At 36.5% G+C, this 27735-nt stretch overlaps 1 protein-coding gene and 1 non-coding gene across 2 annotated transcripts in view; one reads left to right on the top strand and one right to left on the bottom strand.

Moving 5' to 3' along the window:
- kl-2 (dynein heavy chain 2, axonemal kl-2) overlaps nt 1-27735 on the top strand; it is a 373042-nt gene that overhangs the window by 265512 nt on the left and 79795 nt on the right. The window contains exons 67-71 of the mRNA XM_083120771.1: nt 5182-5353; nt 10538-10750; nt 15821-16033; nt 19665-19815; nt 23387-23536. Of these exons, the coding sequence (XP_082976897.1) occupies nt 5182-5353; nt 10538-10750; nt 15821-16033; nt 19665-19815; nt 23387-23536 (899 nt within the window). The remainder of the gene's footprint in view (nt 1-5181; nt 5354-10537; nt 10751-15820; nt 16034-19664; nt 19816-23386; nt 23537-27735) is intronic.
- On the bottom strand, nt 16966-17037 carry TRNAT-GGU (transfer RNA threonine (anticodon GGU)). The gene has a single exon. It is a non-coding gene; the product is annotated as a tRNA-Thr (tRNA).

The raw sequence follows: 27735 nt of genomic DNA, 5'->3' as shown, positions 1-27735 counted from the left end.
AGTACGCCCGTACGCCCGGCGTTCCCAGATTTAAAATTTCAAAAATGCTAAAATGCTGTGATTATAAAGTAAAACGTGACTAATTTCAAATATGTTTGACCTTCATGGCATTATAATAGCTATTTTTCGCGATCCGCTTGCAACGCTCCACTCTCAACACTCGTTCTAGCATCTCTTTTCAATGCCTTTCCTGGCCGGACGCCGAGCAGGTTCGGCATACAGGACTCCTATATTCCTTGCTGCCTTTATGGAGGGAAAGCTTCCATTTCTACAGCACGCACGTAAATGGGCTCTCTTACGCTGGCGTACGAGAGGTCTACCGTGATTGGTTCATGTGACCCTTCCTGCCTTCTGAAGCATGACAGCGGTAGCATTCCTACCCGGTTCTTCGCTCTCATGCAACTCGTGCTATGTGATGCTACAATACGCAATATTGACTGACGTAACTTTACCAATCTCAAATATACTGCTTCTTAATGGTCACTGCATTGTATGATTTATCGCACGAACAGCGATGTGCATTAGAAACTAAAAGATCAACACAGTTTTTGTGAAGTAAGTTGGTGAAGTCCTCGTGGTAGAAATTCAGCGTGTTGCTGCTCTACCACTTAACCCGCAAAACTATTAATTTTTTTTATTGTATTTTTTCGTTATTTTCTAACTGCTTAATATTGTGTCAATGGAAATGTTTAGCATTCATTTGAAAACTCTTAAAATCGAATGGTCTCTGGAGAAAATTATTTTAAAATGTTTATCAGCATTCTCAAGATGTAATAAACAGTGGTCTGAATTACTAATCGGCGCTGTTACGTCTTTAGAGTGTACGATATTTGGATCATCCACTCTGCTTTGCACAGTGCGTCAAGACGACAGAGGTCCCTGGTTCAAATCCCAGCGTGAGCACGTGGGATTTTCCCTTAATCAATATCATCACTCATATTCATATTCGCAATTAACCAAAAGTGGTAGAAAAGCGAAGTAAAATAAACCAAATCAATGAGTAGTTGGATCAACCACAACAATGACGTCTACAGACTGTCAAAGGCTGTTGTTCAAAGGCGCTTGTGATTCAGGTAGGTTTTCTAATGACTTGCGTCATGCAGAAAGGTATAAAACACCAGAGTTCAAAACATTTGTGGCATAGTGAGGCATCTAATTGTCTAGCTAAAACATGCATGGATGATGTTTTATTGAAAACCCAGCTGACTTCAGGCAAATAAACAATACCTGTGGCGACTAATACCATAAGTAAGTTATTAAGCAAGAAAGGGCCGACCCTTCCTTCGGATTTGGCGTTCCCACCCGAAATGTCCATGCTATGCCACTGCAAATTATGTGATTGTTCTTTTGTACTGGCTGATATAGTCACATTGATTTATCAGTTTACTGGTTAATTTGCTGATGTGTGTACTGAAATTATATTTCTAAGCCCCGACAGGTTAACCTTGCAGCAACTTTTCGCATATATACACCCAAACGTGCGCGCAGAAAATAGTTCAGCTGCAATACTGCGGATTTTCTCACTGTCTGTGATATGAACAGCTCAGCGGTTAAGGTGAGACTGGCACGGGGATGCTGAGTGCCGCTCTAGAGTGGATTCATACATAAAACCTGCTGCAAACTTAACCTGTCGCGGGGCTTATAGTGTAAAGTGAGGTCACTACATTACTATATTTCAACAAACTGGTATTGTACTGATCCGATATAAAATTGCAAGTGTCATTTTAAAGAACATGAATGGTTCAGTTCATTCATCTCCGTAAGTAATGTTTGTAAACAAGTGACTTTCAATGAGTTTTGTTTTGAAACAGAAACTTTGTTTTTAGGTTATTTACAACATTAGGACATATGAATTCTATGTTTATATCCATGAAAGTAACAAAATGGCAGAATTTTGCACCTAATTACAGACTGTTTATAGATGTGTGTGTGTTTGTGTGTAAATAATATTAATAATAACCTGTGGCGTAACAGCCCATTAAGGGCCCAGGCCTACCTACCAACTGCCGTCCTCACTCCTACCTAATCCTACTTACTCGCTCACCCTAGGTGGACGATCATTCAAGCAGTTTCGGGTGACTTGTGGTCAGTATGATGGACCTCCAGTCGTGATAGGTTTCCATGAGTGGGTTACACTACTCATTTGTAGCTCTCCAATTTCCTCACGATGGTGGGTGGCCACTGGTCCCATACACAGGTTGAAGTCTTAGGAGAAAAGTTCTTAATTTCCCCCAGGAGACTCGAACCTGCATGCATCCCATAGCCAGAGCCCAAAGCATGACACCTTAGACCACATGGCCGTGGGAATATTATGCATACATCGATATGCCTATATTGGCAGATACTGATAAGAGATAATTAACCTATAAATTATGTAATCTTTTTTTTGTAAAGTGAGTTTGTAAATTTGCAGTTTATTTATGCAAACCCACCTACATAACTTAAGAAGGTGAATGAACCGTTCAGTGTTTTTACTGAATGTGTTCCATTTAATATCAGATCAGTAATATAACTGGTGACTACTAGGAGCATTGTCATTTCTGATTGGTTGGCACTCGCTGAAAGGGAGTGGTGGAGGGGAGGATGTGCGGTCATTCACCTTTCCAGGGATCGCCATTTCAGTCTAACCTTCAGTGGCGATGCTACATAAAGGGCAACTAGGGCACTGCCCCACAACAATTTTAACATAAAAAGTTCATCTGAAGAGACGATCGGTATATACGCGTAAATATTTTTTTTTGTTTTTTTTCCCTCAACCCCTACGTTGCTGCAACCAGACTTACAGGGCATGCACCCTGTGCGAGGTTAATATATTTCTCCGTCCTGTTGGAGAGAGTCCAATTTCGGCTCTGCCCTGGAGACGTGACGTCACTGACTGATCCAAACATTTACAGCTTAGGCAAGGGACGGTCCCCTCACAATGGAAAAGCGCAAAATTCGTAGCCGTCTCTGGGCAGTAAACGAGGTGCCCTGCCCATTCATGTTTGCCTCATTCACCGTTCAGTGTTTCCAACGCTTGGTAGGCAGTTCATTCGTTCTTCCAGCCTGCAGCAATAAGATAGAAAAAAATCCCTCGAATGCTTTTCTTCGCGCTTGTTCCGGCGACCTGAAAAGTTGACAACACTTTTTATTGCACAAACTAGTCCCTCGTATTTTCAAAAAGATCCTCCTTTCTTCCCATTGTAATATGAATTTGGATTTGAGTTAGTGTGTGAGTTTGCGTTGCGTTCCGTCTGTGCGTATTGGTCGCTTATGAAATAATTAGTTTTTCGCGATTTTATAGTTACTGTACAGTGGGATCCATGAGTATTACCGTGCAAATTGTCCATGACTATTTTCATTAATATTTCTCTTACATCCTATGTGTTTTTAAGCGATGGATTTTATGTATGGTGGTGCAGAAGTTGTCAGCAGCTTGTTTTGAGTTTTCTTTCAATTCTTGAAGTTCTTATTAGGTCAAATAAAGTGCGCGAACATGGTGATGGACAATTTGCAGGGTAATACTCATGGATCCCACTGTACGTGTTTATTTATTTGTGTAATTGTGTCTGTGTTCCAGCAACTTGACATGCAGAATATCTTCGTAAGTATAAACGAACTTTTTGGGGGTACATGGCCAATGTAAAGTGTTGTAACTGAACTTAACGCTGCATCATCTTCCTACTTAGTCATTGATATTAGTGGATACTTGGTGAATATGACATTGAATCATGTAGAAACTTTAATATCTACGCCTTTCAATTCATTGACAATGGAAGAGAAACTGCAGTGTAACATTTTCCTAATCATTCCAGTATCTACCCAAAGTTTAGTTACTGCAAGCGACGTCAGTATTCGAGGTTTTTTTTTATTCATGTATTTTTGTTCCATATGTTGCTGATTTTTCGTATTCCTACGTAGTGAGTATTTAATGCTCTTTGGAGAGATATCTTGATCAGAATGTTAATTTTATTCCAAATTGTTTGAACAATTTACTTACTCCATATCAAGGAACTACCCTCAAAAACCTTAAAGAGGAATATAGAGGCTAACTGCCCCCTCCCCACCCAAAAGAAAAATGTGCCCTGCCGGACTGAAAAGGCACGCGCCGCCCCTGCTAACCTTGGTATTCAGTAGCAATGGAACAGTAATCGGTCGAACACCGCATGTTCACATACGACGCACATGTTAGAAACGGTGACTCAGTGGTAGTGGCTCAACGAGCATTTCTTCTTCATTTCAATGTCGGCCGGCAAGGAGTTGTCTCTAGCCGACCAACCATTATGAAACTGCGAACCACGGGTAACATAATGAAGAAACAATCACCAGGCGCTCCACGAATGGTGCGAACAGAAGAAAATGTTGCGAGAGTGAGAGCGGCAGTGACCACCAGTCCTGGACGTTCGGATCGATGCAACACAGTTGCATTATGTATGGGACATGAGTCGGTAAGAAAAATATTCAAAACCGAACTTAAGTTTAATCCATATAAGCTTGTGTGTGTGCAAGAGTTGCGAGAAACCGATTACGGCCAGCGGGAATATTTCTCAGCATAAATGCAAGTTCTTCTGAATGATGAACCCGATGCGCTGATGTTCATGAGTGATGAGGCCCATTTTCACCTTAATGGGTTTGTGAATCAGCAAAACTACAGGTACTGGGCAGCGGAAAATCCAAGCCAGCTCCATCAGAGATCTCTTCATTCACCTCGCATGACAGTGTGGTGTGCGATTTTGTGACAGCGTGATATCGGTCCCTGCTTTTTTGAGAAGGGTGTGGTAGTGGTCACAATCAACGCAAACCGGTACACGGATATGATCACCAACTTTTTACTGCCACAACTGCAGAGGCTGAACTTGCAAGAAGGCATATGGTTTCAGCAGGATGGGGCTACCGCCCAAACTGCCAGGGTTTCTATGAACCTGCTGCGGAACTTGTTTCCTGGTCACGTGATTTCCAGGTTCGGATATGTGCCCTGGCCTCCTCGATTCCCTGGCCTCAACATGTGTGACTTTTTTTTTTGGTGGAAGGATTGAGTTTATTGAGACAAACTCCGCACTTTGGATAACTTTGGTGGCAGTGGCCACTGAAATTAATCGAAAAAGAAAAAACAGCCTCGCAGATAAAAGTGAGTACTAGTTTCTCCGTATTTATTTTTAAATTATTGTTTATTAATTTTCTGTTTTAATTTAATTTAAACAGAATAGTTGCACCAAAGAAAGAGAGACTGAGAAATGCTGAGATGGTGCTGGCTGAGAAGCAGAGAATCTTAGCAGAAGCCCAGGCAAAATTAGATGAACTGAGTCAAATGTTAGAGAAGCTGAAGAAAGAATTTGAAGAAAAACTAGCCCAGAAGGAAGAACTTAGACTGAAGGTAAATATAGGAATTTTAATTTTCTTTTGCAATGTGCAAGAACAGTTGAGATATACCTGCTAATTCTTTCAGTTTTGATAGTGTACAATGCCTTTCACTATGATGCTATTCTAAGTTAATAGCTTGCTTCGCTTTTATTATCTACCCATGTATTTCATGCTCTTCTTTTTTAACATGAGACTCTCATTTCAAGGAATAATTGATACAACTTCTGAGTAGCATGGTTAAAGTTCTATTAGTGATTTCTAATACATTGTTTTGAGTGATGTACTGCTTGTTAAGTGCAACCAGACAAATAATGCCATGGTAATAAAAACCACCAGCATGTCTTATATGATTACAAACTTTAACCACATTTGTTTGGTAATGATTTTCTTGGTCCTTACTCTCTTTATATTGTGTTGTGCTCTAATTGTTAGGGACATGCACATTTTGTTTGTGATGGGAACACTAAATGTAACATTAGACATTTTAGGAGTTCTGATGGGTGGAAGTCCATCTTCTACAAAATTTCATTCAGTATTAGAAGTGGAAATCCCTAGCTGGGGGGATTCATGGTCGAGTTTCAGAATATATGACAGATGTTTATGTGAATTATCCTTGCTGGGAGGATGCTTTATGAAAACTTTATTAACTGGGGATAGCATCCTGATGCATTTGCCCCATTTTAAGCATGGATTTCATTGTGAAATGATGCAAAATTTATGCCAACCAACTTTTACACACTCCAAATAGTTTTGTCAGTTTTTGCAAAATTCCAGTGTTTTTTGTAAAATGTGTAATGATGAATTGCCTCTTTTAAAAGAAAGTAATAAACTTTATAATATTACAGTAACTGAATCTAAAAATGTTTTAATACAAAAGTATTATAGATTTGCATGGGAAAGTTGCATGGCCCATGCGTGCATGGTGTGGCAATAAACACATGCTGGAATTTGAATCTCGACTGAATTTTTTCTCTTATTTATTGATTGATTGATTGATTAACCCTCTGTTGGTACACGTGTGACTGCGGCTCTCACTCTGGGATATAGTTGTAAGTTTTTCAGGCCTAGATAATGATATCACTTTCTGGTCTTGTCATCTGGAATGTATACAGCCAAATGATAGCAGTTATAGGTTGTGACATTTTTCTCATTCAGCACAGACATGTCATTTTGATGACAGTTCATGTTTTGTGAGCACCATGCTCACACGTATACCAACCGTGTAACCATTTTCTGCAAACATATTTTATCTTTGTGCTCACTGAATTCGTGTTGTGTCACTGTTTTCTGTTTTGATTCTTCGGTAATTATTTTATTTAACTCCATTCACTTATTACGGGAACTATATCTGGCTAAATGAACTTTGAAATCTGATGTTTGTCATGAATGAAGAACTACAGTTCCGAGCCAACAACAAATCTTCCCAGGTGGCGTAGTGGTAGCATCGTCGCCTTGTAATCAAGGGGTTCCAAGTTTGATTCCCGGTGGAGGCATATAGTGGTTTGGATCCCACTTTAAACTGTAGGTCCAGTCCCGATTAGCCTTACTGTGCATAAAGTGGACTTTAAACTCTAAAACAATCAATTACACTGGGGAACAGTGAAATTGCGGCACAGTGTTTGAGAGCTAATTTAGGGTAATTTCATGCTGCTGAATAATGATATAATAATATATTTCCTGAATTGGCTCTAATTTATGAAATAAATGCAACTAAACCAAAATGGCGGAAACATAAGACATACATATAAATGAACTTCCAACAACAATTTAATTTTTTTTTTTTGTGATTACAATCATTATTATAAAAATAAATTTATATAGGCCTATGATCATAATAATTAAGAAAATATGTACACAATGAAGTAACAAACTATGTGAAATGTTTTCTATACGATTTCCTGCTGTATTGCTTTTTAGGACAATCCCTCTGTAAGCTCGAACAGTGGTCGGCCATCATGTGGCGATCCCACCGTCCCTGGTACCTTTCTTCCATTATCCTCATATCCTGATGGAACCTTTCTCCTCGTTCTTCACTAAAATCACCAAGGTTCTCAGGGAATCTGTCAATGTGGCTATGAAGAAAATGTATCTTCACACTCATATTAGCTCCCAATTTCTCAAAATTTTTCAACATATTTCCAACTATATCGGGGTACTTTTCTGCTCTGTGATTCCCCAAAATGTTTTTGACGATGGACACAAATCTCAGCCAGGCCTCAGATTCGATGTAAGACATGTAAGTTGTAAAATTGGCATCATTTATAAGTGTACGAATTTGTGGTGGTCCGTCCAAGATTCCTGCCTTCAATTTTTCAATACTTAGTCCTGGAAAAGTGTGGCATATATATTTGAAACAATCACCACTTGTATGTAAGGCCTTGACAAACTGTTTTATCAACCCAAGTTTAATATGCAGTGGCAGGATGATGATTTTGTCCCTATCTATCAGCGGTTCATGAATGATATTAGCTTTTCCCACTAATATTTTCCCTGGGGGGGGGGGCGAACTTTTATCGTCCAATGCTTTTCTCTAGCACAACTATCCCACAAACATAGGATACAGGGATACTTTGTGTACCCACTTTGCTGTCCTAGTAAAAAATTCACCATCTTCAAATCCACACACACGAGCCACTTATGTTCAGCATATTAATTTTTTTTTTCTAAAACCATTTTTATGTTTTGGTATTCTTCCTTAAGCTTTGTTGAGTGTCCGATATATTGCCTAGCAATGCTTCATAAGTTGCCTAGCAAATGTACAAATAAATAAATAAGTTTCTTAATGGGAATTTCAGACCATTATCAAATTTTGATATTACCGAGAAAAGCGTAGAGTAATTTTACCTCCTACATTTTCCATGGTGTGTTTATTTTTATAACTGGAGTCAATTCAATTGAACCAATCATACAATTGGCAATCACAGCTGTTTTGTGTGCTGAAACTGTTATTAAACTTTATGCCGCAAAATAAAATATTTTTTTTGTTCCCCAGTGTTATCAGCCAACAGTCAGAGATTGCTTTCGGTCGAATAATACTTCTACTGCAAGCTGAGAATTATAATTTGGTCTTTTATTCACCTGAGTTTGAGGATTTTTTTTTTTTTTTAGATTTTATTTGTAACAATATTTTAAGGTAAATACTAATACGAGAAATTAAAGAAAAACAACGTACAGCTAATTTCGGCTTCCTATCATATTCTATAATAGTTACATTTGTTGTAAGCAGTGGCTTAGCAACATATCGCAAGGCCCTGGGCGAGATTAGAATTCGAGGCCCCTCGGTTCTTTACATTTGAAATCTCAATGTGAATCAATACAAATTATTCAGGGATTCGTCAGCAATTTATCATATTTAAATTATAATAATAAATTGCCGACAAAAATGGTATTTAATAGCTTTACTCGCCCTAAAAATGTCAATCCAACAACATTTCGGATCTACCATTTGCTCCACACCCCCCTCCTAAAAAATCCTGGGTACTAGGAAGGAAGGAAACATCGCGAGCGATGTTTCAACTTCAAAGCTAAAAAGATCTTATCTTGCTCTCAATATTCAATAAAGCAATAATTAAAAACTGAGTTGTGATTGTGTAATGGTTTTGAAAGTTGAACATGTGATGATGCAGAAGGATGAGTGTGGAAGTAAGTCCGAAGTTTGGAGGAACAAATTGAATCAATCCTGCTGCAGCAACTTGTTTTTTTTTTGGAAGCAATGGTTACTTTATTCCAGGCAATTTTCTTCTATTATTATTGCACATGGAAATAGCACAAACAGGATGATTTGTACTCATTGTACCGTCATGCCAGAAAAGTTGTGTATATGTAAAAAATCGACCAATTTATTTCAAGCTTCCATATGCGCTAACAAAGTAAGTTCCTGTAGTTTACGGTTATTACAAGCATAAGAAAACTGTTTTCTTATGCTTGTAATAACCGTAAACTACAGGAAAATAATTCTATCATGCAAGCAATGCGTACATACAAGAAAAACTAAAGTAAGTTCGATTCTGTCCTCTTCATGACATCATAGCATGCACAGGATCATGGGAAAAAAATCTCGGAACTTCAGGAGTGGCCTACCTAATAAAAGTACCTTGCTTATCCTTATGCCATTCTGAGATTCCTTTTTCATGTCACAGACCACTAGTATCAGAGAAACTAGTTCATCCAAGATTTTTTAGCATGTGTCATCTTCAATTGTTCTTTTTATATTTTTGTCACTAAGTACTTAACAGCCTGAATGTTTGTGAAGTAAATGTACATATTTGCTCAGTTACAGCTCTTTTGCAATGTATATAACAATATACTGTACTTATCTAGTGATTACAATTGCCGTTTTTTGAATGTTGATACAAAATACCAAGAATAACATCATATTATACATAAAATTATTTTAAAGAGTTGACCTTCGTATATAAACCTTGATGCCAATGCAAATGTACACAATTTCAATAAATTTAATTATAAATTTCAATGTTTCTTATCTTGCTTGTTTGAAAGAACACACATGATGGAAGATATTGTTATTTTTTATATTATCAGTCAAAAATAACTGTTATAAATATGAATTCAAAATATTGCACAATCTGATTTGTTATGATATACAAATTGGCTTTTTTTAAAGATCATATTTAATAAAATTAGTTTAAATAGTAATTTCAGACACATTTAATTGCATTATATGAATAAATTTGGAGTAATCATATGACCAAAATTATTATTACTATTGCACAACTTAGCCTAACCATTTCAAATCTTAATATGACAATATATTAATTTTATTGTCATAATAAGATGAGATGGATGACGGATGAAGGGACAATCACAAACACAAATAGTCTTCAAATGGAGTCCAGGGTGTACTACATGGAAGTGAGGGTGATTCGGGGGTCACCCCTTACCCCTTCTCTTATTTATATGAAAGTTTGTGTACATATGTAATAATCATGTGAGAATGATTTTTTTATATATAGGTAGCAGCAAGTCTCATTATTTATAGAAATGCCAGCTGAATAAAAATAGCAGCAATTTTTCACTAATACACACTATTCAGTGGAACTGTGATTTTATGTTCCCAGTCTTTAAAGCTTCACACATTTTAACTTCTCTTGTCTCAGTCCTCTGAAACATGTCTCATCAAGTTTCGACTGCCCTGGTATGGCCAGTATTGATAGATAATCCCAATTTTTTATTCCAGGCTGAAATGTTGCAGATGAAGCTGGAACGTGCTTTTCTCTTAGTCTCAGGACTGGCTGGAGAGAAGGATAGATGGGAGGAGACCCTGACAATCCTTGATCAGAATTATACCTATTTGCCAGGTGACTGTTTGCTGTCAACTGCTTTTGTATCATACATGGGTCCCTTTGTCTCTAAATACAGAGATGAGATGGAGAAACTTTGGGTAAATAATGTAAGTGTCTGAATTCAAACATTTTTTTGGTATTTACCTGTGCAATTACCTCCTTTAGGTTTAGTCTTTCTTTGTTATATAATCAAATCTCAGGGCATTGATCTTACATTTTATTTACACACTAGATAACATATGTATATCTGCTAGAGAAACAAATGTAAACTTTTAGATATAAAACATTAATGCCTTAAGTGTGGAATTTTCTGAAGAAGTCGCTACTGAAAAATGTAGGTTGTTTTAGCACAATTTTATTGAACAAAATTAATTGAAATAAAACACTGCCTGCCTTCTTTTATGCAGTATTTTTATAGAATGGTTGATTGATTGATTTGCTTTATTTTACTTCACTCTTTGTGCCACTTTTGGCTAATTTGCGAAGATGGAGATGAGTGATGACATGATGAAAGTGATGAATGGACACTCACAAACATCCATGCCCAAGCTGGGATTCAAACCTGAGAAACCTCTTGTGTCATAGCGCAATGTGCTAACCACTCCGCCACGGTGGCTGGCTTTTATAGAATGGCTTTCATGTTCTAAGACAAATGTAAATTATACAATAATACACAAACACAATTATACAATATTACAAAAATACAATAATACATACCATGTCGACATGTACATGACATTGTACATGTATACATGCTATCCACACTTAAGGGGATTAAATAATTTTTTTCTAAATAACTAGCTGATTACCTGGCGTTGGCCAGGTATTTATTTATCCCAATCTTGTATTAGACAGGAAAATAATAAATTCTAACTATAGTGTAAAATGTAACTAATTTTAAATATGATCGTGAATGTCACCAATTAGCTTAACGACTCCGAAAACTATGGATTTGACACTAATCTAGGTCATTTGTGGCATTTTATTTTTCACCACCTCTCACCCCCCATGCCGATAGGTGATGAACCGCATTGGGAGTGTCACGAAAACTATGGATTTCATTTGCAACACAGCCTGAATGTTAGACAACCCGAGAAACACTATTGTTGTGCAGATTGCATAGAGTCACGGATGTCTGTTTGTGCGGAATTTAATATCTGTGATTCTCAATTATTTTTACATGTCACCCCTTCCCCCTACCCCTAGGGGTGCCAGGGGTGTCTTACCCCCACAGTATTTCTTTCCAAGTCACAAGTGATACACGTACCAAGTTTGGTTGAAATCGCTCCAGGCATTCGAGAGTTATGCCGGAACAAACAAATACACACCCACACACACACACACATACATCCATTTTTATATATATAGATTTCATGCTGGAAAGTCCTGTAAACACTTTAACACATAGTTTAAAGTCCTGGAAGCACGAGAACAAATACTTTACACTGAATATAATGGTTCATACAGTACGCTAAGGATGAGCAGACTATTACGCAATTTAGAATTGAAATTGCAAGTCCTCAGCACTCAACTGGGTTTTCATAATGTTATATTACTTACATTGCAAGAATTAAAAGAGCACAATTTAACTTCTTAAATATTATTTCACCTTCAATCATTCGATACAAGTTCATTTGCAGTTTTTGGCACAAAAACGTTTTAAATCAATCTTCTCACATAACAAAAACAAATCAAAATCAACAACTTAATTTACATCGACATTGATACAGCGTTCTTAATCTCAATGGATCCCTGTTAATTTTATAAGCTTTGGTACAATAGAAATTAAGTAAATATTGTTATTCATGAATGTATTAGACAGTCACACTAGATAGTCCTGGAAGTATCAGAACACATTGGAGAATCATGGCTCTTCTTGGAGAAGCTCTAGGTGAGTGATTATTGTTATAGATTCACAATCTGAATAATTCATTTTTAATTCATTTTCAATCCCACCACAAAGAAGTTGTTTTTTCCTTTTTCTGGAGCAGGCGATGAAAACAAGTCTCTGCACAAATAGTGACGTGAGACTGCTCCACCAATCAACACGTGAGAGGCACGGTATAACATGAAGGGGGGGGAGGGGGAGCGACTGCAATTACCAGCCTTTCCAGCAGCATGTACTGCTTCACTCTGGCCCTCCTGATTTCTCCCCTTTCTTTGCTGCTATGTGCACCCTTGCTCCAGAAATATCTGGGACAGGGTATAATTTGTGTGTTTCAACCTCCAGTGTAACAAATAACTTTTATTTTTATTTTGCATAACTATAAACAGAGGTTAATCCAGTGTACGTTGATATTTAGGGGTGTAATGATAAGTTTAGATCCAAAATGACCATAAATTGGGCCTGCGTGGAAAATTTTAAGGGAGTGGAGGAAATTCTTAAGGGTGTGTTGATAAATCACTGCAGGGGTGCCCATCCCCCCCAAAGCCCATGATGCACTCCCCCCAAAAAAGTAGAACATTCCTCCCCGTTTATGCCCAATTAATTACTCAAATTATTTTCGTCACAAAATTTGCGGAACAATACCAGAGGTGCAACCACGATTTTTTGTTGGTTGGGAGGGGGTTGGGGGCAAGTACCAGGATAAACGTACCAATAATAATAATAACAACAACAACATCAATATTGACTTTATTACTACTACGTCAAGGATGTTATTATCCTCATAAATTATGCAAAAAAGGTGTAGAATTCTGGGCTAAAGCATTTGTTTGCAACAAACGATTGAAATATGTTTTCAACACCATCAATTTCACATTAGCTAATAATGAAAACCAAACACACAACTGTATTTTTGAATGGCATAAAATGAATGATAAATGGATTTTGAAGATACATGTGTAACTTTGATGTACAACATATGTTTTACACATATGCAACATGGAGCGACACAAAATAAGAAAATACATATGCAACATGCTAACATTAAATTGTGTACGTATTTAAAGCTTATTCAATACAAATATACAACACATATTATTTTAATACATGACAGATTTGCAAGCAAGAAAATTTTTATATCCAATTTTTGCAATTAAAACAATATTGATTTAATAGGGCGAAAATAATTTCACTGGATGCCATGGCATTATCTCTTCTACAACTTCTTTTCATTTAGATCATCCGCGCCCATGGCCGACTTCCATCGGCCCCTAGCCACAGCTCTAAACTTGACGAAAATGAGAAAAGCAGACATTGAAAGCGAAGCGATTATTTGCATAAAATTTCAAATCGAAGGGGGTAATTGCTCCTCTGTGCCCCTCCTGCAGGTGTCCTTGGCCGTATAAGTACCCCCCCCCCTTATTTGCCCCTAATAAGGTGCAAATAATATCAAGGGATGCCATGGCATTCTCTCTTTTACAACTTTTTTTTTTTTAATTTAGATCATCCAGCACCCATGGCCGACACTCGCCCTCCACCCCTCTTAGCACAGCTCTGAACTTGACGAAAATGAAAAGAGCACATATTGGGAGCAAAGTGAGCAAGTAACTTTTACAAATGTTTTTTATTTGCATATAACTTGAAATCGAAGGGGTAATTGCTCCTCTGTGCCTCCCTGCAGGTGCCCTTAACCGTCAATGTTTGCCCCCTAGAATTGACTTCCGTTGAAGGTTGGGGGAGAGGCAATGTACCTCTGCCCCCTTGTGATTGCACCACTGTATAATAGACATATTTAAGCAATATAATGTTTTCTTTAGATACTTGAGGCTCACTTTCATGTTTGCTAACATAAAACGTACAAAACTGCTGAGGCTCACTGTCTGTCATTGTCAGTGTACTGAACCTTATTCTTCACAGTTTGTCTGCTACACTAACCTTGACTAACCTTGTATTAATGCAAATTGCACATCCCCTCCCCTCCATCCAAACCAATTATAAAGTCATAAGAGGTGGTGTTTCATATCAACCCTATCACCGCGATCACCCACAGATGGAAGGAAAGTTGTTCCCATTGTGCAAAAGGACAGCTTTGAGACTTTTACTTGAGGTATCTATAAATAGAAGCCACTGGTTCATGGGGAATCTTTATATGCTCAAAGAGACCATTAATATCACTACAATAACAAAGGTTTTCTTCCATTTGGTAGAAGCATGGAAAATCTTTATGCCTTTCCCTGTATTTTCTTACTTTGCAGGATTTATGAAGCAAATTATATTCCTTAAGATGGGATGCCAGTAGTTCAGCCTTTGATTTGGTTAGTTGTAAATCCCTTATAAGGTCATCCAATTCCTGTTCGTTGAATAAATCTGGTTCCTTTGAAATGCTCTCATCATTAATGATGAAATGACTGTCGTCACTTGATTTTTTTTACTTCCTTTGCAGAAGTATCATATTTAGGTGGTGATGGAATAGGCAGGTCCTCGCTATGCGGTACTGGAGCAAGGGATGATTGTATACTAGAATATGGAATATTTTTTTCTGTTCTTTATACTTTTATAATGTGTAATGTCCACTATACAAAAGTAGCCATTATCGTGATGGTTTGTAGGCTCTCTTCAAATTCGGGGAATTGCAAATGGCATACACTTTCTTGTTCCACGTAGCCAACCCACTAAAGTAGACCGACAGTTACCACAAGACACATGAGGAGTTCATGTTGATCTCCAACCGATACTCCGAAGTAAGCTTGGTAAGCATCACAGAACTTTGTCCCAAACACAATGTTATGTTTTACTTGTTTGGATTTGATATAATGTCCACAAACATAACAAAACGTGTCTGCTGGCAATTTACAAACTCTGGATACTGCCATTTTTCACTGGAAAGACAAAATCAACTGTATTTATAACCACAGAACTCCAGGTACATTTATAAACAACAGGAAGCCATTTTGTGAGGAAATATCGATAAATATCGATATATATCCATGGCTTCTTAAATATTTCGATGTATTGAGGCCTTCTAGTGTTATATTAATGAAATTGAAACTGTACCTGACTGCCATCTATTGCTAAGAACTGCTACGATAGCCAGAAAAAGCTGTAAATTCCAAAATTTTCAAAAATCCATAAAATATAAAAAGTTATTGACTTTTGGGAAAATCTAATGGTATATTCATGTTCAGCATGTTGATTTCATTCAATAAACACTTTGAAAAGAACATAAACAATTTTTTGTTACCTAGTGTAATTTTTTCAAACCTCTTAAATTTCACTTTATATATTTTTACAGATACACGAGGAAGAAGTCCCTTGCTCACCAGCATTTGCAATAGAAAACTTCCTGTCAGATCCCGCAACCATCAGGGAGTGGAATATCCAGGGACTCCCAGCTGATAAATTTAGTACAGAGAATGGGATAATTGCTACTCGTGGAAGTCGATGGCCCTTACTCATTGATCCCCAAACGCAGGGAATGAAATGGATTAAAAACATGGAGAAAGAGGTTAGTGTTACGTGGTTGGGTGTGTATCCAAATAAGATTTGTGATAAGTTTATGTGTATTCAAAATAAGTGTTGTAAATTAAATTAGACATTGAACATAGCAAAGTGAACAGCTTGTGATCCAGACTTAATTATTTAATCAGTACTTTCAGACAAGGTGGTTTAATTTAAATCAGTTTAAATCAAGATTTAAATCGGGTGATTTCTTTTTTAAAAAACACTGATTTAAATCACTATAAAGAAATAATATATAGAATATTGTACATAAGGAATTTGTACATATCAAAATCACTTTTGGTGAAAGTACATTAATCTCGTAATTATTGAATATTGTTTGTTAGGCTGTAAGAAAGGAAACAAAATATATGTATTGATGTAGTGAAGCTCATACGAAAGGAAATGTAATATGTAAACTGTAAACACACGTGAATTTATCTTGATTTAAAAATCAATAATTTTTACAGGCAAAGAAAAAGCAAGAATTTTGTGTAGAATAATATACGTACAAGATACTTAAGATCATGTTAAACCGTAAATATTGTCATTATCATTAAGCTGTCAATAAACATTAATTTTGCAAATTGTCATTGAAACAATCTCTAAAATTCAGCTACAAAGACAAAAACATATTTTAAGTTACAATTATATAGTACTTCCAGAATGTTTTATTTTCACTGGAAGAAAAGATACTGAAATTATTATCAGTAGTTTCGTTAACATACACAACAAACATTTCCATAGTAGGTTCATGTATACAATATCAGAAACGGAAAAATGTATAATTGTTTATTTTTTATTTTGCTTTAATCAAACTGTTCAAATACTTTACAGGGCCCTTTACCAGAAAAAGTATTTATATATATATATATATATATATATGAATGGTGTCAAAAAACATACAAGCAATTTTAAGAAATTTTCAGCGAAAAATTCAGGCTCAGCCAGGACTCGAACCTGGGTCTCTGGCATACCATGCCGTTGCTCTAACCACTGAGCTACCGAGCCTGCCTGGCTTCGCCTGATCTTCTGTGTGTGCCTAATCTACAATAAAGCAGTTTTAAGTGGGTTTTTTTAAAAAAAACAATTTTAATAAAAAATCTGATTTAAATCAAGAAATCATCAAAAATGAATTTTTAAAATAAAAATCATGATTTTTATCCATCCTTCTTTCAGAACTGGAATTTTCAAATGGTACTCTCACTAACCAGTCTAAATATTATATGACACCATGAACCCTGATTTATGCAAGTATTGCTACACATAGTGTGGTGGGAACTGTAAGAAAGAAGTGCAGTTACTGCTTCTCTTGCAGAATGTTTTTTGCTTTGTCAGTACATTCTGATAATTCTATGAATGCAGTATTTCTACAAAGAGCCTCTGAATTACTACCACAATTCAAACATTTTGTTCTTATCCTTATGAATATAAAAGCAAAATTCAATATAAAATTTTAAAAAATATGTTTTCAAATAAGTAATTACTTTTTTTTTGAAGCAGAACCCATCAGATCCATCTTGTTACATATATATTAAAGAGCTCAATAAATCATTTGCAATTTTACTAAAGTTTGCAATTTTTATATATCAGATTGATTGATTATTGGTTATTTGTACTAGCAAATTTCTATTGTACCCCTGTTGGTAAAAGAACATCCAAAATAACTTTCTTTTCAGTAATGAAAAGAAATGCCACATTTTATAGTTTGCAATTGTCTATGTTTGTTTGTTTCACCTTAGTGTATGATGTCAGTTTATGCCTGACATGACTCACAAAGATATGATATGGTAGGTTATGTGATTTATATTATTGGGTTGGTGCGAATGAAATGTCCGCTTTGACGTCTGGTGGGAAACTCACCTCAACAACACAACACAGGGATTGACTGAGGTCACGGGTCTAACGTCATAAACTCTGTATACGTCCAGCAAACAGGCTGGAGCACCCAGACAGTCAGGAGGCAGTGTGTTACTGAACAGGGTCGTCTGAAAGTGCACCATGGAGAACACGCAATTGCGAGTGATTTGTCTTTACGAATTCAAACTGGGACATTCTGCTCAGTAAGCCGCCAAAAGCACTAACAGTGCATTTGGGCCGAGAATGGTAAATGAACGCACCATTCGCCGCTGGTTTGTTGAATTTCGTTCCGGTGACGCAGCATTGCAAAATGAACCCCGTGGCCATCGACCAACATCATGTTCGGATGAGCTCCTCAGGAACCCCGTGGAAGCGGACCCTCGGAAAAGTGTTCGTGCCATTGCAGACGAGTTAGGCATACACCATACCACTGTCGTTTGGTGGCTCCGTGCGATCGGTAGAGTGAAAAAGTTGGTCTCATGGGTACCACATGATTTGACACCGGTCAACAAGACTCGCCGTCTGGAGGTGTGCAGTTCTCTGAGTGTAAGAAATAGCCGGGATGGTTTCCTGCATCGGATTGTCACTTCAGATGAAAAATGGATCTGCTATGACAATCGTAAACAATCAGGACAATGGTTGGATCGTGATCAATGTCCAGGTCGGTTTCTGAAACCACCTCGCCACCCACGAAAGGTGTTGTTGCTGGTATGGTGGTCTATGGTGGGTGTGATCCATCATGTCTTTCTCAGGCGAGGTGAAACCATCAATGCAGATCATTACAGTGTTGAACTCCATGAAATGCACCGCAAACTTCTCCGCAAGCATCCAGCAATGGTTCACAGACATGGTGTCCTCATGTTGCATGACAATGCTCGCCCACATGTCGTGCAAAGGACGGTGCAGGCTCTCCATGAGTTGCAATATGAAACCCTTCCTCATCCAGCATATTCTCCCGACCTCTCTTCCACTGACTACCATCTCTTCCGGCATCTCAATCACTTCCTGACATGGAAGACCTTCGCTGATGATCGGGCGGTGCAACATGCCATTGAGGAGATCTTTGCGACGCAGACTCCAGACTTCTTTCGCCATGGAATCCAATTGTTGGCTGAGCGATGACAAAAGTGTGTGGCTACAGACGGCGACTAGTTTGATTAACCAGGTATTGTAGGTTTAATTTTTTTTGGCCTTTGGCAATGACGCACCTGGGCCAGACATTTCATTTGCACCAACCCAATATATGTATTATATGCTAACTGCAACAACATACAACAAATATGACCTATGATATACATATAATTGTTGCACCATTCTAACATATTCTTCTATTTAATTTTGCAAAGCATGAAAATCACTGATATAATACTGAAATTCTGTAGTTATGACAGGATAATTGAGCAGCTCAGGAGTAAAACTTGATAACCCACAAAAGTATGAAACCGAGAAAAATGCAGGTGAAAGTTTGTCTATTACATTGTGGTGTATGGGTTACCCAGATGTTCCCGTATGTTTCTGGCTATCAATGGCTACTGAAGGAATATAATTCAATATTGTATAGCAACTGGAGACTGCGCAGCAATTGCATTCAATGTTAACTCTTTTTTTCATAGGAGTGTGGGTTATTAAGGTTTACTCCCTAGCTGTTCAGTTGAGACTATTCACACTGAAAAAATATTTGTGATTTGCAATCAATAACATTTGATACTTTGCCCTGAATCTCATATAGAGCTCAAAATAGTTATTGGTTTGCCTATTTTATTTATTTATCTTTACAGAAACTGAAAATAATAGATTTGCAACAGTCAAATTACATGGCCATCCTTGAACGTGCTATACAGTTTGGAGAAGTAATACTTTTAAAGAATGTTCTGGAAACATTAGATGCGCCATTAGCACCCATCCTAAATAAAGCTTTTGTAAAACAGGGTAAGAAATTATATTGTATTGATTTCTTCACTATCTTTAGATTTTGACTGCCTGTATTATTCTCTCAAGTATAATTGCATTACACATAATATGTAACAAATTGTTTGGAAAATTGTTGTATTTTGATATAAAATTATGAAGGGTATTGGTCTGATGTATTTGGACTTGTGTAAACTTCACACACATTGATAGTGTCATGAGTAATACTGGGAAAGTGAAAATGTAGAATCTTGGTAAATACAATTAATTTCAGCCAGCTGTATGGCTTCATTTTTTTGTTAGCTTGTTTCTTGTTTTTAACGCCACTTTATGCACAGAAAGGACAATCGGGATTGGACCTACATTTTAAAGTGGGATCCAAACTGCGTTCTGCCTCTCCCGGGTATCAAATCCAGGTAATTAAAAAAAAGAACAGCATTAGTTATAATATTTCTTCATCAGATATAGTGTACTTTTACGGAAAAAGAATTGAAGTTTTCAAAAGTAATAATGCTAGTAATAAAATGAAATGTGTGCAAAATATAAATTTTGTTTATTAGTATTCTGGATAAATTAATCTAATCTAATAATGACTAATCAAGACTATTCAATGTATTTGTTGGTAAAATTGAAGATAGTTTTACCCATTCAATAAATAAGCAAATTATACTTTGGTACTTTTCTAATAAATGTAAATATCATAGAGATATGAAAGTGTTTTTACTTCAGGGAAGTCGTGACTGAGGCCGTTTTGGATCTACTATGTTTCGTAACCCTAATCCTGGTAATTACAAAAGTACTGTTTGAAGCTATTGGCATGTTGTTCATGCTGCCTCAGTCTCATAAAGAGAACCTTAGGTGAGAGAATCAACAACGAATCTCAAAAAGACAACAATACTATCAAATACTGTCTTTCTATATGTCGAAATGTGCGCAATCTCAACTGCAATAATGTTATATCAAGCATTACTAATGTTACACTTATGCACTAATATTCCGGAGACAATTTATTACAGGCTTAGATAATTTTGTCAGGATAAATATGTACTCAGATATTTAAGTTGTGACTCAAGGCCAATTTTATTATAACAACCGGGGCAATGAAGAGTGGCTGCTATATCAACAAACAAATACAATAATCATAAGCACAACAATATTAATAGACGTTCCAGCGTCTCGTCGTAACAGGTCATTCAACATTATTCAACTATGTACAATTCAAATCTTTTACGATCTCTTCTCAACATTTTTGATGACAAGTTTTACGATCGTTCCACTTTTCAACTAATATTAATAATTTAAGCAGACCGTACGTTCAACGTTCAGTCATTAAGCTATTTGTAATTATTATGGCCAGGAAGCAATCCCAAAATTAAGATTAATTGGTGCTCTTACAAATTATACCAAAGTTGCGTAGTATTCAACCGTGGCGTGCTCAGACCACGAATTTAGTTCTGATGCGTGTTCATTTATTATGTACATTTTACCAAAGTGGCCTTGTATCAATTGTCCTAATCACTTGCAAACGCCAAAATACAATAACTAGAGGGTACTAGAGAAAAGTCGCATTTCGTCACTTTTCATCAATCACGACCATGCAATATTAACGCATGGAACAAGACGTTTTTTGACGTGATGTGCCAGATAACGATTGTACTTTGGCTTCACTGCATGCTGATAATTTTCGGGGAACAATGTGCAATCGTAACTTCACAATTCGTAATTCACGTCACTGAATAAGAATCAAAGTACGTACCTTTAAAATACAGAAACCTCTGTCTCTCGGGAAGCAACCGCAATCTTGACATCAAATAACTTCTCGCGTAAATCCACACTATCTTCAAAACCACAACGTTGAAACATGCTGCTTCCTTAACACCGCCAGTAAAAGTACTTGATGCAGTTTCTCGAAGTAAAAGTAATCTCTTTCGAAAGCAACTTATTCGCTTCGTGGTTAATGAGAAAGATAAGACACATGCACAGCTGTTCTAGGTTGTGAGTAGTCGGAAACGAAGATATTTCACGAGGCAACACGTCCCGTGTCTTGCAGAGTTGTGTGCAAGCAGAATCACACAACCTGGTAAAGTAAGTATGGCGAGGGCCTCTAGTGCAATTCAGGCAACCATATCTTATAGAGTAGCATGATGCAATAGCGTACCGAAGGATGAGGAAATCTGTGAGATTTTTTTACGCGACGATATAAAAATTTAATAGAATTTAAGCTTGCAATTAATGCGCGTAGGAAAAATGTCACACACTTGAATGTTTGGTGTTACGATGCTTGGCCATGCACGTGCAGAATGTCTCTGGGAGTTCTTTTGGTATGCCTCTGCATTGTGCTGTACCCTAGTGGTGAAATTTCGAATCTTCTTCTCATTGATTGCAGTACTAGGCCTATATTTCTAGTGCTTTATCATCACTCACAAACACACACACATATGCCCACTTGACCATGGGTGCCCATATGGGGGCAGGGGGGCTCGAGCTCCTCTTCCTGGCTAATGGAATTTAGTATGCTAACATTACTTTTTATGTTGATGACAGGATCCATTTCAGTACACCCTACATATGGAATCTTGAAGAAGCCCCCCTGAGAATCTTGAAGAGCCCCCCTGCCCCCTGAGAAAACTCCTATGGATGCCCATGCACTTGACCAATGTGTTTGCTTGAAATACCGAAAGAAATGGAACACTTTTTTTTACTTGTAATGAGTTATTTACTTGCACACTGCCTGTATTTCATACTAAGAGTTGATATGTTTAGTATTAGAAGTACAGACTTTTTCATTATATGAAAAACAAGGACTATGTTGAACATCTCTAGCACGCGCAAGAATACACAGATTCTAATTGTTTCTTTTTTATCGTGTAGACAAAGAAATTGCCTTTATTTTGATGTATAACACATGTATAGTAAGACCAAAAAATAAATTGTTTCACATTGTTGAAAATCACATCAAATGCCCAGGTTTCTGAGTTATTGCCAATTTAAATACCCTGGGATTCAATGTGTTAAATAAGGAACAACAAGAAGAAAAATATTTTTTTTTACACTATTTCTGAGGAAGTTTTTAGTCTATTCTCTCCTTTTTAATGTATTGTGTATGTCCTGTGCAGTTCCCTTTACAACCTTGCACTTTTAATATTTCTCAAGGAACTCTTTACACACCCTTTTTAACATTAAGGTAAGGGTTTTAGGTACGACTTTTTTTATTGTGTGCATTGAAGGTTGCAAAATGACCATATGCACCCAAAAAGTTTAATTGAATTAATCAATGAAGAAAAAATTGATATTCCGCATGCCCCTGTGGCCACCACTTTAGACCGAAGTGAATGAAAAGAATGTAGTATGTAGCAGTGGAACATTCATAAAACCATGCAAAGTTTCGTTTAAAACAGACTGATACTTTGTGGGGGAAAAATATGACAACAATGTATAAGAGTTGCAGTGGCCAAGATCGTGAATGTATGGAGCCCTGCCTGCTCCCTCATGTGTGAAGTGTAGGGATAGAATTACCATGATCTATTGAAAATTTATCGTCATAACTTTTGTATTTATTGTTAGATTTTATTTTTATTCTAATGATTTTCAGGTGGAGATTTGATGATAAGACTGATTGATAAGACCATCTCCTACAACACCAACTTTCGTTTTTACATCACAACTAAGTTGAGCAATCCTCATTATGCACCAGAAATTTCAACAAAAACTACACTTGTAAACTTTGCTGTTAAGGAGCAAGGTAAAAGTTTTTCTACGTTACATTTTGTGCTGTTACTTTTTTTTTTTTTTTTACATAGAATGATGCATTTAAGTGCCATTACAGTAGGTGAGCAGGGACAAGTAAGAGAGTAGCTTTTAGAATATGAGAACATGTGCTGAGAAATGTGTGCTTAGAACATTTTCTAGTTGTCTATCAAATGTAGACCAAATTGTAGATTCATAGGACATAGTATAGAATTTCATGATACCATAATCAAGAATTAACAACTTTTAGTACAGCTAATTAGTAAAGAGAGTTGTGTTCGTGCAACCATTAATCTGTGCGTTAATTACTAACATCTCGTGAACATCCACCATAAGGAAGATTTAATTTGATTTTTGTTATTTAGCATCGCTTTTCTACCACTTTTGGCTAATGGTTACGATCAGGATATTCATGAAGGGGGACTCACAAAGAACACCCATTTCCAGGCTGAGATTCGAACTAAGCACAAGGAAGATAAAATTTATTATAAAGAAAGTATTACCAAACAGGGGTAACTAAACTGTGATTCATGAGATCCAATGGGTCTTTGATATATTACATGCTGCTCATGGAAATTTCTTGAACGAGCTCCTTTTTGCATCGCAATTAAATAAGAAAATTAACTTCAAATATATTTCAATATCCTCAGTCAATCAGGATTTCGAAAACATTTTGTGTTAACATATGTGTGCACTGTGATTCTTGAAACTAGTGTCATCATCCTTCATGGTGGAGTGGTCAGCATAACATGCTACAAAACCAGAGCGAAGTTTGAACCCTGGGTAAGGCATGGGTGCATTATTGTGTCCCATCATCCATTTTGTCATTTTATCCTTCACTCTCATTTTTATCAATAACCAGACAGATAGAAAAGTGATGTAGAAATGACAACTAGCAGTTTAAAATACACTCCTCACAAAACGTTTGGAATATTGATATTAGGCACAAAAGTTTGGAATATTGTTATTAGGCACAAAAAGTTTGGAATATTGTTATATTAGGCAATAGGTAATAGGCAGGTTGTCATATATTGGCGAAAACACGAAAACTTCCAGCAGACAGACAGATACAATGTGTAGTTGCATTCCAACCCATACAGGATACAAATATCTAGTAGACGTCCATGGAACGTCCCATGGATATATCCATGTCAAAATTCTGGACATCCATAGGATATCCTGGAATATTCAGTAGATGTCCATTGGATGTCCCTTGGATATCCCTATGTCCGTCCAGAGGACATCCATAGGATGTCCAGAAAGGATGTCTCATGGATCATTTTTGGATGTGTTTTGGAAATGTGGATGTTTTCTGGATGCCATGTGGACATTTTCTGGAGGTCGTGTGGACATTTTATGGAGGTCATGTGGACGTTTTCTGAAGGTCATGTGGACATTTTCAGGAGGTCGTGTGGACATTTTCTGGAGGTTGTGTGGAAGTTTTCTGGACGTCTTGTGGACATTTTCTGGATGTCATGTGAACACTTTCTGGAGGTTGTGTGGAACTATAATGGTTTCACCATAATACACCAGAGGCACTGAAAGGAAAAAAATATCAAGGGATTGTGAAATTTTGTAGATCATTATATTAAACCAATATCAGAAAATATAAAATATTATTTTTAATACTAACCAACCAGTTACAGAATAATTGCTGTTGAACTTCAGATGCTTCTATGCAAAGAAGATATGATTCCAATTGCCTAGCTTCTTCCTTGACCTTGCTCTATCCAAAAAGAACAGTAGAACGGATGTGACGAGTGATCAGTAAACACTCAAAGCCACTTTCTCCGCACTACTGATATGTGCATACGTAGTGAATGAGACAATGAATAATGGTGTACAGTCTTTGTCCCAATGTTAAATAAAAGATGCTAATTTTCCTGCTTGGTGCTATGCAAGTTCGAAGTTGATTTCAGAGGGGAATTTTATTAGTGTTCAAACATAACATATCCATCTCGAGGAATAATGTGATTTTAAAAATGCATATTTTCCTCTTTTAAAAATTAAATTAATGTTTTATTAATAACTACTCCATCTGTTGATTAAACAATTGTATGAGTACTATATAAATGTGAATATGCTTTTTTTTAACAAGACATAAAATTAACAAAATATACACAAATCTCTAATACTTCTTAAAATGAAAAATTTTTGATATCCAAAATACATCCAACTAATGTCCGAAATGGAATATCCAGTCTTGGACAAGATCTGGCTGTGTGTGGGTTTTTTCGCCGGCGTGCAGACTTGGTCTAACACAGTAAGGCAGGGGTCTTCAACTAGTCGGACAGTGCGGGTCACATTAACAATTTAATGACATGAGCGGGCCACAAAGCTACACTACAGTATTGAGAACTGTAAGATGCTGCCATCTACCATTTACTTAATCTGATTGTTACGTTAAGTACTTAATTTTGAACATCCAATAGACGTCCTAAAAATATCCACGATACCATGGATCTGAATTGGACATTGTGAATGTCCTATAGACGTCCCTTGGATATGTGTGCTGTATGGGAAAGTGTACGTGCCTATCACCTATATTGCCTAAAATAAGAATGTTCCAAACTTTTTGTGAGGAGTGTATATACTTATATAAATATTATAACTAGACCTCGGATTTTAGGTTTTTAACCTATTTTTTCCTTTGCAGGTAAATAAGAAATAACAAGTTATGTCAGCGTTTCATTAAAAATTTTGCTTGTTAGAACCTATTTTAGGTTTTTGTACCTAAATCAAACCTTTTTTTAGGTTTTTATATATTTTTTAAGGTTTTACATTATTTTTTCATCATACAGAGGTATTTGTTCTGTTTGGTAATAGCTAACTTGTTTGAAACATAGATCTCTGCCGATTTCCCTCCCTCTAAGTCCATGATGTTTTTCGAAGCTCTAAACAAAGCAAAATGTCTGGTGTCACTTTTGCCTGCACAGTCTAAAGTACAAACTTCTGATCCACTTACGTTTGGTGCTTCCTAGCATTCAAATTTGCACCATTGACTAAGCATCTGTTTAAAGATCATTTTCAGCATATAAGATGATCCTCACAGATAAAAGGCGAAGTTTTGTCTGAGGATAATATGAAAAATATTGTTATGTTGTGGAGGAAATTATACATAATTCATTTATCATATCGATTAGTAACTTTTGCTAACAGTACAAGTATTAGTATTACAATAATTTGTGGATCATTTTGAAAATGATGCATAGAAATGAAAATTTGGTTAGAAAATTATTTTTTTTGATGGTGGTTACTTATATCTATTAAGCTTTCTCACTGTTTCTTTGAAATTTTGTTTATAACAATTGTACCTAATTAGTATTTTTCAAGATCATTGAACCATTTTAAATTTTTTGGAACCTACTTCAGGATTTTTGAAAGCTAATTTAATATTTTTACAACCTATTTTAGAATTTTTAGGACCTATTTGATGATTTTAGAGCCTATTTTAGGAACATAAAAGTACATTTTTTAGAACCTAAAAATCCAAGGTCTAATTATAACGTACATTGATTGATTGGTTGATTGGCTTTATTTTACTTTGGTTTTTGTGCCACGTTTGGCTAATTTGCCAAGATAGGATGAGTGATGATATGATGAAATTGATGAATAGACACTCACAAACATCCATGCCCAGGCTGGGAACCCGGCACCCTTGGCATTTTAGCATGATGTGCTAACCACTCCACCATGGAGGCCGGCTATAATGTACATGTATGTCAATTTTCCAGTACCAAGCATGTGTGTAATATTTGTTCATGTCTTGTAGTTCTCAAACTTATAAAAAATAGCATATATAGCTCTTATATTAAATAACTTTAGCTCCCTTTTGTAGACTTGTGTTTCAGGTTTGTCAATACACTGAGATTTTTTTTAAAAGTAGGAAATTTAGATATTAGCAGTTGGGTCCTGTGAAATGCTTTTTACTTGAGTATATTTTTTCATGTGACTCGAGAAGGAGAAAATTTGCATTTTCTTAAAGTTGTAGAGTTTTACAACTTGAAATAAGCATAATATTTACTGATCTGACATATCAATATGCAACCTGTAATTTAGTGTAAAATTCTTCCATAGTTTATTATTTTTATGAATATAAACCTATAATGCATGTGTCCTAGTTTTGCAAAGTAAATGTCTAAATACACAATTTATGTTTAAAGGAAAAACCCACTGCAGTCACCTGGTTACGTA

The sequence above is a fragment of the Lepisma saccharinum genome, chromosome 4 (assembly GCF_977018435.1).
Source record: "Lepisma saccharinum chromosome 4, izLepSacc3.1, whole genome shotgun sequence".
Taxonomy (NCBI): Eukaryota; Metazoa; Arthropoda; class Insecta; order Zygentoma; family Lepismatidae; genus Lepisma; species Lepisma saccharinum.
Note: the sequence above shows the minus strand (reverse complement) of the source record. Positions and strands in the feature narration are given on the sequence as shown.